General features: G+C 37.3%; 1 protein-coding gene across 1 annotated transcript in view; it reads right to left on the bottom strand.

Moving 5' to 3' along the window:
• COCH (cochlin) overlaps nucleotides 1-11,019 on the bottom strand; it is a 26,120-nt gene that overhangs the window by 7,524 nt on the left and 7,577 nt on the right. The window contains exons 4-5 of the mRNA XM_009319454.1: nucleotides 1,543-1,676; nucleotides 269-331 (exon numbers count right to left, since the gene is read on the bottom strand). Of these exons, the coding sequence (XP_009317729.1) occupies nucleotides 269-331; nucleotides 1,543-1,676 (197 nt within the window). The remainder of the gene's footprint in view (nucleotides 1-268; nucleotides 332-1,542; nucleotides 1,677-11,019) is intronic.

Here is an 11,019-nt window from a genome sequence, read left to right as displayed (position 1 = left end):
TCCCTCCTTTCTGTTATTTGTATTACTTTTCTAAATTCGTTCAAGTTTTTCTTAATTTACATGAATGCTACTGAAGTCAGAATCAATCTCCTCAATTACAAATGATTCCATTTTTGCTGATGAAAGATATACTGCAAAAACAGATATGGTATATATTTTCTTCTTTAAAAATAAACAAATCCTATGAAACACTGCATTTTAGTCAGGGATTCATGCACTGTAGCACATCTTATCACAGGAGGCTTCCCTTGTTGCAGAGATCTCGTACCTGTAGAAGGACGTGCCGTTGATACTGATTGCCCAACAGCTTCAAGCGCTGTGTTCTTGGTACCTGTTAAAATATTGGAAGAATAAATTTACTGTATTTCAGTGTGTTTAGATGAAATTACAAGTGCTTGAAGAGTGCTATATTTCCAATAACCATTCTTCATCATCTGCCATTAGCTACCCTTCGAGTAGGACACGGGCCTAGACAGATCTTTGGTGCAATCCAGTATTGCACTCCTTGTTTTACAAGCAATAAACTTCTCCTTTGAACTTCTGCATTTGAAACAATAGCAGCTGATGAATAATTACAGCATATCTAATTGATAAGAGTTTTTGAACTGTAGCAGATGTTATTTCTAGCAGATACGTTCAGGACTTGATCTGGAGAAGTGGATTTCACTTACAACCTCATCAAAAGCACCTGTAATTCCAAGTTCTTAGCTATTAATTTGCAGTGGACACTATACAAGGATTACTAATATCTTAGAGATAGTAGGCTGAATTTTAGCTATGTAAACAATAAAAACGCATTAGAGAAATTTGTTTCCCAAACTTTGAAAGAACATACCAGAAAACACATACACTTCAATATTTTTGAAACCACAATGGCTTATATAACCAGTAGGCTTCTTTATACATTTTTATGAGGGTGGTTTAACCTCACCAAGTGGCAGGGCGTGATAACTGGTTTGCAGTCAGGCACAGTATCTCAACTATGCGGACAAAAACTTCTGAAAAAACCACTATGTCACGCTGTAGCTTAATGACCACATCACATCTAAGCTGACGTTCCTATTTTTGGACGGTCAGTGTTCTGTTTGCAGGGAACGCTGCATAAGCTCTTTGAAGGGCCTGACAAGTGCTACTGCCTGCATAAAGGCAGGCAGGGGGAGAGAAGGGATAAAATTATACGGCTGGAAGCGGTAGGAGGACAGGACTGCAATAGCAGGATCAAAGCACTGACTTAGATCAGCTTAAATTGTCATGGAACTGCACTGCCAACTGCCTGTTATCACGTCATTATATTGTAAGTAACTGTGATCCATTTTTATGTATCAGCTTCTGCTACAGACTAGCTAGTCTAGCTGGAATAGTATTTTAAGGAAATTGTGGAAAAATGAAGATAAAATAATGAGTTAGAAGTGAAAACTTTTGTTACTACACTTCAGATAGCAATCACATTTGGTTATACATAGAAGAGCACTGAAGCAGTTTCCTAGACTTCTGTTAATATTTCAAAGATAGTTTGCAAAACAATAAGTGTGATCCACCTACGAGTCACTGAGAAAGACGAAGCCCATCTAGTGAGCACCTGAGACTGGATCCCATTGGCGTTTACAGCAGGGTAGTTTTCCTGTCCTGGGAGAGTCTGTACCCTTACAGCTCCTCCTGCACTGGTGATCACCCCCCTGCGATGCAAAAAGAGTTGTTAGAAATCAGACATTTTAATCACAAGAAAATGCAATACAATTGTACCATCATTAGTACATTGGACACTAGCCTCCTGAAAAAGATGCCATCTAGGCAGGCGGTTGTGTTCAGGCTAAAACAAGCTATAAATTGCTGAAAAGGCTTTTAAAAGAAACTATTCTGCAGAGCACCACAGACTTAGAAAAAAAAGGTCAGGAAGTTCTGAAATTCTGGCAGTGTTCAGACTGATGCAGAAGAGTGATGTTTTAATGACATATCAATTCCTAAAGGAAAGAGCTCCAGCAAAACATATTTGAGCTCACTATGCCTCATAAATATTTGTGACTGAAACAAAATTCAGCATACTTAACTACCGAATGACCAAAGCTAAGAAAACTGGGAAGAAAAATTGCTGTTTATAGTGGTAATGGATACGTAGGATACCTTGTTATGCAACTACAGACTGATGTCAGAAGTGATAGACATTATTGATAGCAGCCATCGGATTACTGATAATTATAAGAACAGAGCCTAAAGCATCTTATTCTTCTTATTCACCTGTAGTAAACACTAAATGTGAAGTCTGAAACAAATGAAATAAATAAATGCAAGTTAATAACTCAATCCATGTAAGATTCCGCATTGCTTTCAGTCTGGACTTGGAAATACTATATCAATGGTAGATGCAACTCAGCTGTGTAATTTTCACTGACAGAGATGTCGAGTAACATACCAAATTGCAGCTTCAGAATTTGGAATACTTAGATAATAGTTAACAAGTCATAGCTATCTTCATTAGTTTAAGCATACTGCGATGCATCCTTAATATACAGTTATAATGGATTAATTAAAAAAAAAAAATCCAGAACAAATACCAAGCAGCTTACTGATTAAAATATCTTATAAAGTCACATTCAGTATTATAAGACTATTATACTCCTTAGTGCCTTACTAGAAGGGCCAGTTCAGAAACATAGAAGCAACAAGAAAACTTGTAGCAAAATCTACAGAGGAAGTTTTCCAAAACTGAGAAGAGAGTTGAACTTAAAACACCCAGACCCTAGACAAGTTTTTAGAGGTCATAGTCTAGTTCTTAGAGAAAGCCACTGTCATTTTTCCCTTGTGGAGTTTCATTTCATGATTCAACAAACAGGTTTTGAGATTGCCTACCAGATCTGTCCTGCCATCTGAGACAAATGAAGGAATAGCTAGTTTGAAAAGCTTGCTGATGCTTATGGACTGAGGATCGTGTGAATACCCAGCAGGACAATAGATTTATGCATTTAGGAAACTTCAGGGTTAAAAGCAGCCCAGAGAGAACTTCACTGTTTTTGCAGGAAGAGAGGCTGTTGTGGTTGGTTGTATTTGGATACCTCAAGTGACAAGAATAGGTATCAGAACTCTTCAGATCTCTTGTTATGTGCTACTGAAAGAACGGTTATTATTTTTAGAGGCCAAAATTCAGCGTTGAGATTCTCCAAGAGGGAGTAAAAGCTTGATGCTTGGTAGTACTTGGGCAGGTACAGTACTGTGGGAGATAAACAACCATTTCAAGACTATTTAAACACAGCAATGTGTGCCTTTGTGTTTCTTTCTCTTATCTGTTTGGCTTCCTGCTTGAGAAGAGATCCCAGCCTAATCTGATTTAAAACATTGTGAAAGTATAATAATCAAGACCAGAGTTTAGAAAATCTTGCATATATTTCTGGTAATATGAGCTCTGGGTATCTGTGGCAAAGGCAGCTTCCACATAAATCTCCTTGTGGACTGCTGTAAAAATACATTCCATTCATGGACATGATTTGCATTTCTAAATTGAACTGTGGTTATATATATTTAATTCTTGTAGCTTGGAAGATTATGGTAGTAGTTTCAAAATATACAGATATTTTCTCATCCAGGAATATTGTTTACAGTATATAGTCAGAGGAGCTTTACTAAAGTTACCCTGAATGAGTTTAAAATCGGATTATAAAGTTGGTAAATACAATCAGCACTTTACAGTTCTTTAAAAAACAGTGGGAGAAAAGTCAAACCAGAGCCTCTAACTGGTTGTTTTTAAAGGACAGGAAAATTCAGCAAGACAAAATTATCTTTGGGAAAAATAACACGTTAATGTATTTAGAATATTTTATTTCAGCCTAATTAGAACATAATTTTCTTTTCCAGTACCTGGTTCTCTTTGGCATTCATGCCTTCACTAGTGTCTCAGTCTTAATGGATAAGGAAATATGTGTCAGAAATAGAATATATTGTGTTTAATTGGAACAATTCCTAGCTTAAGTTTATACTTGCAATTTTAGTGAAGCTACTCTGGGCTTGCATCAGCATACCTGATCTATGCCCAAGTTAGCTCCCAAGAAGAGTTTAGTAGCTCTTCCCCCTTCCTTTGTTGTGGACTTGCAACTTTGAGCACTGGCTGAATTAAAGTCAAGAACACATTCATACTGCCAGCTCAGCCTAAGAATTATTCCTGGAAGCAACAATTTCAGCTTATTTTAGTCTCAGTATGACCACGTTTGTCTATATAGTTCCATTTTGTCTACTGGTCTTTTCACTTTGATTTCCATGTAATCATTCTGGGGGGAAAAAATCTAGATAGTGGAAGCTTTCCACTGAAACCAGAGTAGATTTATTTGCTCCTTAACTATTTATTGAAAACATTTGATTCTGTATTTTAATCACAAGTCAAAATTCGACTGCCTTCTGAAGATACACTATTTCCATATAACAGCTCTGCTATTTTTAATGCAAGTGGGGGGCTGATACTAGATGTGAATGTAACATGAACTATATCTTTATGAAAGTTATTCCTCTTTTCTTGCCATTTTGTTCTGTAGATAAACAACTGTTTAAGCCACCTTTTACAATCTCATTGGTTTTACTTGGGATGTTTCTTCCAGCAAGTTTACCCAGAGTGCATGCTCATATATGCTGAAGTGGAATAAACCATATTGTCAGTCTGCCTTTGTATTCTGAATCAGACTGGCAGATTCCTTTCCACAATCATTTACAATTGACTTTAAAAGCGAGTTTCATCCTGTGTAGATCTTCAGTAGTATTTAAACAGTGAAGAAGTACCTATGCATTTCTTCAGAATGATTTATGCCATTACAATCTGCTTTGATTTTCACCACTGTTCTCTGCTCCTGCGAGATTGACTTGCACGCCATGGCTGTTTTGATTCAACTGGAACTCTGCAGATTTTCCAGGAACAGCTTTCACTTCCTTACTCACTATGTTTCATGCTCCTGCCAGGGCTGCTTGACAGCAACTTTATATAAATGCTGTCAATCCATTCTTTTGCTTAGCTTCATCGTTAATAACAAATCATAATTTATACCTAAATGCTGTTTTTCACTCAAAAATGCACACAAATTAAACAGAAAAGCAGATACACGAGGAAGCAATCCAGTACCTTACTGCACAATAGCTCATGGAAGAAAGTATACTGGCCAAGGGCAGCAGAAGATACGGGAAGGTCTTATGAAATACAGGAATTTCATCTAAAACATACCTAAAAATCTGAATTGAGGTAAACAAGCAGATGGGATTGAAGCTTTCAGAGCCTCATGCACCTCCTGAAAGTAAAGTGCAAGAACCGTTTATCTGCACTCTTTCTGTAAGAGATGCAGGGCTGGCTTGCCTTTGCTGAATTTTGAATGCATTTTTCAAGGAGCCTGCACATCAAAACTGATGCCTAGACCACAAAGAGACTCTTCCAGTCATGGGAGATGACCCTTATAGATGTAACTGCAGCCAGTAATCTTAACAGTAGAAAGCTAAAATACCATCTCCTGTTAAAAGAAAGAGGAAACACAAGAATTTTCATCTGGTGAAAATCTTTTTCCTCTGGGTAAATTTTCCATTGTTTCTTAGAATTTCCAAGAGTGGTGACAGATGGAGAAAGCACTTTTTGCAGCATGCTTATAAGCTATTGACTTGTTTAAAATTGTTGGAGATGAAGCCAAGTAGCTATTCCCTTAAATGGGCTTAGTTCTAAGTGTAAGGTAAGGATCAGCTAGATAAAATTGTCTAAAGATAGCAAAACATTGTCAGTGAAACAGACAAAGATTGTTTTTCCCCCTGTTGTATAGTAGTGTTAAAGAGCGAAGAGCAATAGATTTGAACGTAGACTGAGTGTTCTATGCCGAGGATCACAAGCCCAAGGGCATCAGCACTGCAGCTGGGCTGTTAGGAAAAGTACATATTGAGCTGATTTAGTCTTGGTGTCCAGAAGGAAAACGTTTGCTCAGAAACTCACGTGGTATGTTTTTATGCTAATCATTATGCTCATCATATATGTCTATAGGTAGGCTATCTGCTTTTTCAGCAGAAGGGGGAGCGCAGAAAGATGAAGGCCTGCCGTCCTACCCAAGAACATGATTTTGACCTGGAAGTTCCTGTTCCCGTTGCTAACAGAGTGCTGGCTGTGATAGCAGCTGGCATTTCCTATAGGGTCCTTGGATGAAAAGAGTTATCCTCAGGGGCTTAAGACGAGACAGCTGAATTACCTGAATTCCCATCTTTCCTTCCTACTACCAGCAGCTGCATCAAACTCCTTCCACATCATCCGCCTGTCTCCACGGCTCCAAGGAGCATCCTCCCCTTCTCCAAACTGCAGTCTCCTACTGCTGCCTGGTTGCCTTCAGTCACTGATACGGAGCTGCTCAGGGTCTCATGCCAGCATCCTCTGGCCCCTAGGTTGTGCTCTTTCTGTCTCCTCTGCACCCCTATTGCTTTTGGCAGGAAAGAAGGCTTAGCAGCAGAAGCAGGCACTATACCAAAGTTTCCCAGGGGATCTACAGCTGCTCAGAAATCCCTCTGGCCAGACAACCTTTTTGTCAATATTCTTCTAGCAAACACTAGGGCAGCTCAGGGGCCGTCATCTATGTTTGTGGTCACTTTGTGGCCAGCTCGGTAATACCATGATATGCTTTTGTTAACTTGAGTTCTGGGACCCCAGTGTTTAACTAGAAATGGTTCCACCCTGTGACTAGTTAGGAAGGTTAGGAAAAATTTTACATGCCTATTTAGTATCTAAACACTACCACATTGGGCTAGGTCTCCATTTAGTGGATTGGCACTAGAACAAAACTGCACAAGCTGAGAACCTAGTCCTTCATTTGACCTTCTGACTATTAATCCAATTAATCACTCAGTGGTAGATTTAACTCAGTTCTTTATGCCTACATAGTGTCAGCCTGGTAGGAGGTTCTCGATTCTTCCCCCGACAAATAAATCTTCTATTCTTCTGCCCAGAAAAAGAACAATATTAAATAAATATTCTGTTTCCTGAGAGTAATTACACATAAAATAAGGAAAGAAAGAGGAGAGCAAAAGCCAAATATAACAAACTAAAACAGGCAGAAAGCTTATTCATCTGTAGTACACAGAATTATTCGTAGCTGAATTCTGCTGAATTCTTTACATGCATTATATAGTATTTTCTTGTGTTAATAATTGCCTCACAGTAATGGAACTACTCATAGGAATAAGCATTATTTAGTTTATATGAAATTAAGGAATCGGGCCTCAATTTGGACCCGGCACACAAACTGGAGTGTATGTGGAGAGGGGAAACTGACCCATGCTCACACAACCATTTTCAGTTTAAAAATTAAATAAGCACTGCTCCCAAGACTGATGCTTCTTGAAATGGTGGATAGTTGTCTGGCTGTGCAAAGATAAGAGCAACAGTCATTGTAGTGACACAGGGCTGGTACTCAACAGTGCTTAAGGTATAGAGCTATGTTGTACTCACCGTGCAATGTAATGTAGGATATACCTAGTTTTAAACTAGATGTGGTTGTTTCAGTAATTTGGAAGAAATTTATGAAATTCTCAAAGCACGTATCTAGTTACATCACAATAACAGCCAATTATGGTGATCACCTATTAGCAATATCTTCTTCTTTAGCCATTGCAACAGAGCCAGGAGGAGCAAGTATTTTGTATGTTTTTGTTGGATTTTGCAGCCTGCACTGAAATCAGCTGAGAACTAAACAGCTATCGCCTCTCCTCCAGTCATCAATCCTTTTTACCAGGACTAGTATTTATGGCTGCTAATTGTTTTTGTTGGTTTTGCTGCAGCTTTCTCATGTAGCAAATTCTGTTCTGACTATGAAAGGCCAACAGGACTAATAGCCCCCAACTTAAAGGTAGTCTTCAAAAAACAGCAGTTCTCCTTAATGGAAGATTTTCACCTATACTCTGCTTTTTCAAAATGCTTTACTACAGTCTATCAAATTCAGAAGACTTGAACATTGTTAATTTACATCCTTACTGGAAGACACAGATTAGAAGGGTGAGTATATTTTAATCCCTTCATTGCTATTAGAGCCCTCATTGTTCTCACAACGTCTGTGGAGACAGATTGTTAGATGCAGGTTTTACAAACAGTGGTGCACATTTCACAAGCAATATAATTTATATTGACACTTACTATGGAAAAACATGGATTTTTCTATACTCCTATGCTTCTGGGCTGGAGAACAATAATACACATAGTTTATAAGGTACAGACTTCAGTGAAGAGCTGAGTGAGGTATAAAAGCCTGTGCTTTATTATCTAGGGGAAGACTATGCAAATCTTGAAAAGAACTCTGCATCTTCCATCTCTTGTACCTCCTCCTTTTGTAAAAGTATTCCCCAGCTGTGAGAACTGAGACCCACCAGCTTTCTTGGTGGGACTTCTTTAACAGACACAGTCACCACTGGCACGGGAGGTTCAAGACCACTGCCTAGTTGAACTGGTTAGGAACTTTTGTGTTTTTTCAAAACACTCAAGTCTCCAATCCCTTTAGAAAAAAGGTCTTGATAGCAAGAGCTTTTTTTCCTCTTTAAGTAAAGACATCTTTGGCAACCAGTAACGAAATGGAATGTTAAAATAAATGGCTACATCACTAAATACAAACATTGTCTTAGAAAAAAGAGAACGGGCAGAAATCTCAGTTTTCCTATAAAAAAACTTATAAAAAAAAAACGACCTTCGATGCAGACATTCTTCCACAAACTTTTCCTAGTTTAAGTATATACAAAAAGTGAAGAACTGAAGTTTAACTTTTTTTTAAACACTCATGAAGACACTTAAAGCACACTGAATGGAGGCATTCATTCTTTTTACAGAAGGATCGAAAGGAAGCCTGTTCTAGCAATAAAACACACATGGAGACATGTAATTATCTTTGAAACTAACTCTTAAGCTTTAAAAACAAATACACACAGTCCCCCACAATACCTCCCAAGTTCTTTCTAGCTGCCCCTATAGTATCTTAGCTCTTAGTCTCCTTTATAGCATTTGATATATTCCAGACAGAGTTTCTACTCAAAACCCTTCCTTATATCCAATTTTAAGAAATAGTTTGTTTTAGTTTACTTTGGAGTTTAAATACTATAAAAATAGCCTGAATTTTTGAATTCTTGTTAGAAGTTATAGGATTTTAATTGACACTTTAAATAAGTTTCTGGATAGTAATGATAGCCCCCTAAATATTATTTAAAATGCTTAGTATGTATTTTATGGCATTTCAAGTGTCAAGCAATTAATGTTAACTCAAAAAACCCTTTATTTTCCTCTATCTTCTAGTCATTTATTTCTCTGTAAAATTTTAGGGTTTAGGTTTGTTGGGTTTTTTTTAAATAAAAAATACTCTTATAGCAGAGTTCAGCATCACATCAATATATTCTGAAAGAGTTTCTTTCTGTTGCTTGGGGATAAAAAAAGATTGAAACTATTCCCCCATTTCTTTTAAACACTTTGTTTCACTTAAGCTTTTAAGAACAGTGTCAGCCTTTCTGCAAGGGCAGCAGTAGTCTTATCTGGAATATACAAATATAATAAGATAGCATGATTTTTTGTTTTGTTTTAACTGTAATTTACGTGTGTGTTAACATGAATGTACCTAGAAGCTAAATAAAACTAGTTTTAAGAAGTTCAGTGATGCTCGAAGGGATTCTGGATAACTTATGTTGTAACCCACAAGTGCTAATAAAATCTCATTCATAGGAATAGGACATTAAAAAAGGTCTCTGTAATATAGTATGGTACCTCAATATAATGATTTTTGTTGAGAGTACCTCTTGAAACCCAAGTAATTTAGATTATATACATGATGAAGTCTTTTAAATATATTCATAATATTTAATTACATATTTCTCAGAAATGAGGAAAAATTTGGGCAGGATGATCTAGCCTGTACTTTTGCTTCAAGATAGGATCAAGTATAGTTATCTAGTTACTCTAGACAGATGGATGTCTATCTGTTTTTGGAAACTGCACAGTCTATTGCAGTTCCTATAATATCCCAGGCCATCTAGTCTCTATCCTTATTGTTAGACTTTTCTTCATGTCTAATCCACATTTCTGTTGCTGAAATGTCAATCCTATCTTAAAAGTCCGAACACCTTACAAAGTTTCGAATCTACTTTGTGGTAGGAAGCATATTGTGAAAGGTCTAAGTGAACAAGTATCAAGTTATACAGCCAGTTAATAGATGAACCTAAAAATCCTCCTTTAATAACCCAAAGCTTTCTCAAAGTATTAAAATCAAAGTCTGAAACTCCCTGTAGACTGACAGTCAGGAATCAGTCTGGCTTCCACAGACATCTGAAGTGGACATCTCACTGTCTCCAGCTGGCTTTGTCCAACATTTCCTTATTAAAAATTGATCCAAGAGAAAATTTACCTTGCAAATAAGTAATTAAATCTTTGTCCTTCCTCAAAAAAAAATTTTTTCAAAAAACCCACCAAACAAAAAAACACCCAACCCCCCAAAAAACCCAGATAACCTTAATAAGATATCTGCCAGCCTGTTTTCCTTCCCCTGTGGAGTTATTATTGCTTTTCTAATGATATCTATTTAACATGGGTTATCTGGGTATTTTTCTTAGTTTTCTATTTGATGCAGAAGTGAATTCAGCCAGATACTGGTCTAATTAAGAGATCATTAAGTAGACTAACACCCAGCAAGCAATTGTCAGAAGAGAAATGCTGTAACCTAAAAAACCCCCACCATAACACTGATTAAAAGCAATAGTCTATGGACCACATTCATCCAAATCATGGGTAGGTCTGTTTGCACAGGAGCTTAAACTAATTTCAGAAAAAATGTCATGTAAGTTAAAGTCAGAAAGTGAATCTGCTTTTATTCTCCAATTAGTTACTATTTACACTGTATCGGTCCACGTCTACCAGTGACACACATAAGTAACCTTACAGTGAAAGTCTGCCTGCTGCTGTGCCATTTCAGAGAAAGTTAATAAAGTGGTTTTCAAGAACACTTAAACACAACTCAGATAACTTGCAAGCTGCCCAGCCATTCTTCTCTTCCTTGTTCTCCT

This window comes from Pygoscelis adeliae, unplaced genomic scaffold (assembly GCF_000699105.1).
Source record: "Pygoscelis adeliae isolate BGI_AS28 unplaced genomic scaffold, ASM69910v1 Scaffold71, whole genome shotgun sequence".
Lineage (NCBI taxonomy): Eukaryota > Metazoa > Chordata > Aves > Sphenisciformes > Spheniscidae > Pygoscelis > Pygoscelis adeliae.
This window is presented reverse-complemented; position numbering and strand designations above follow the sequence as displayed.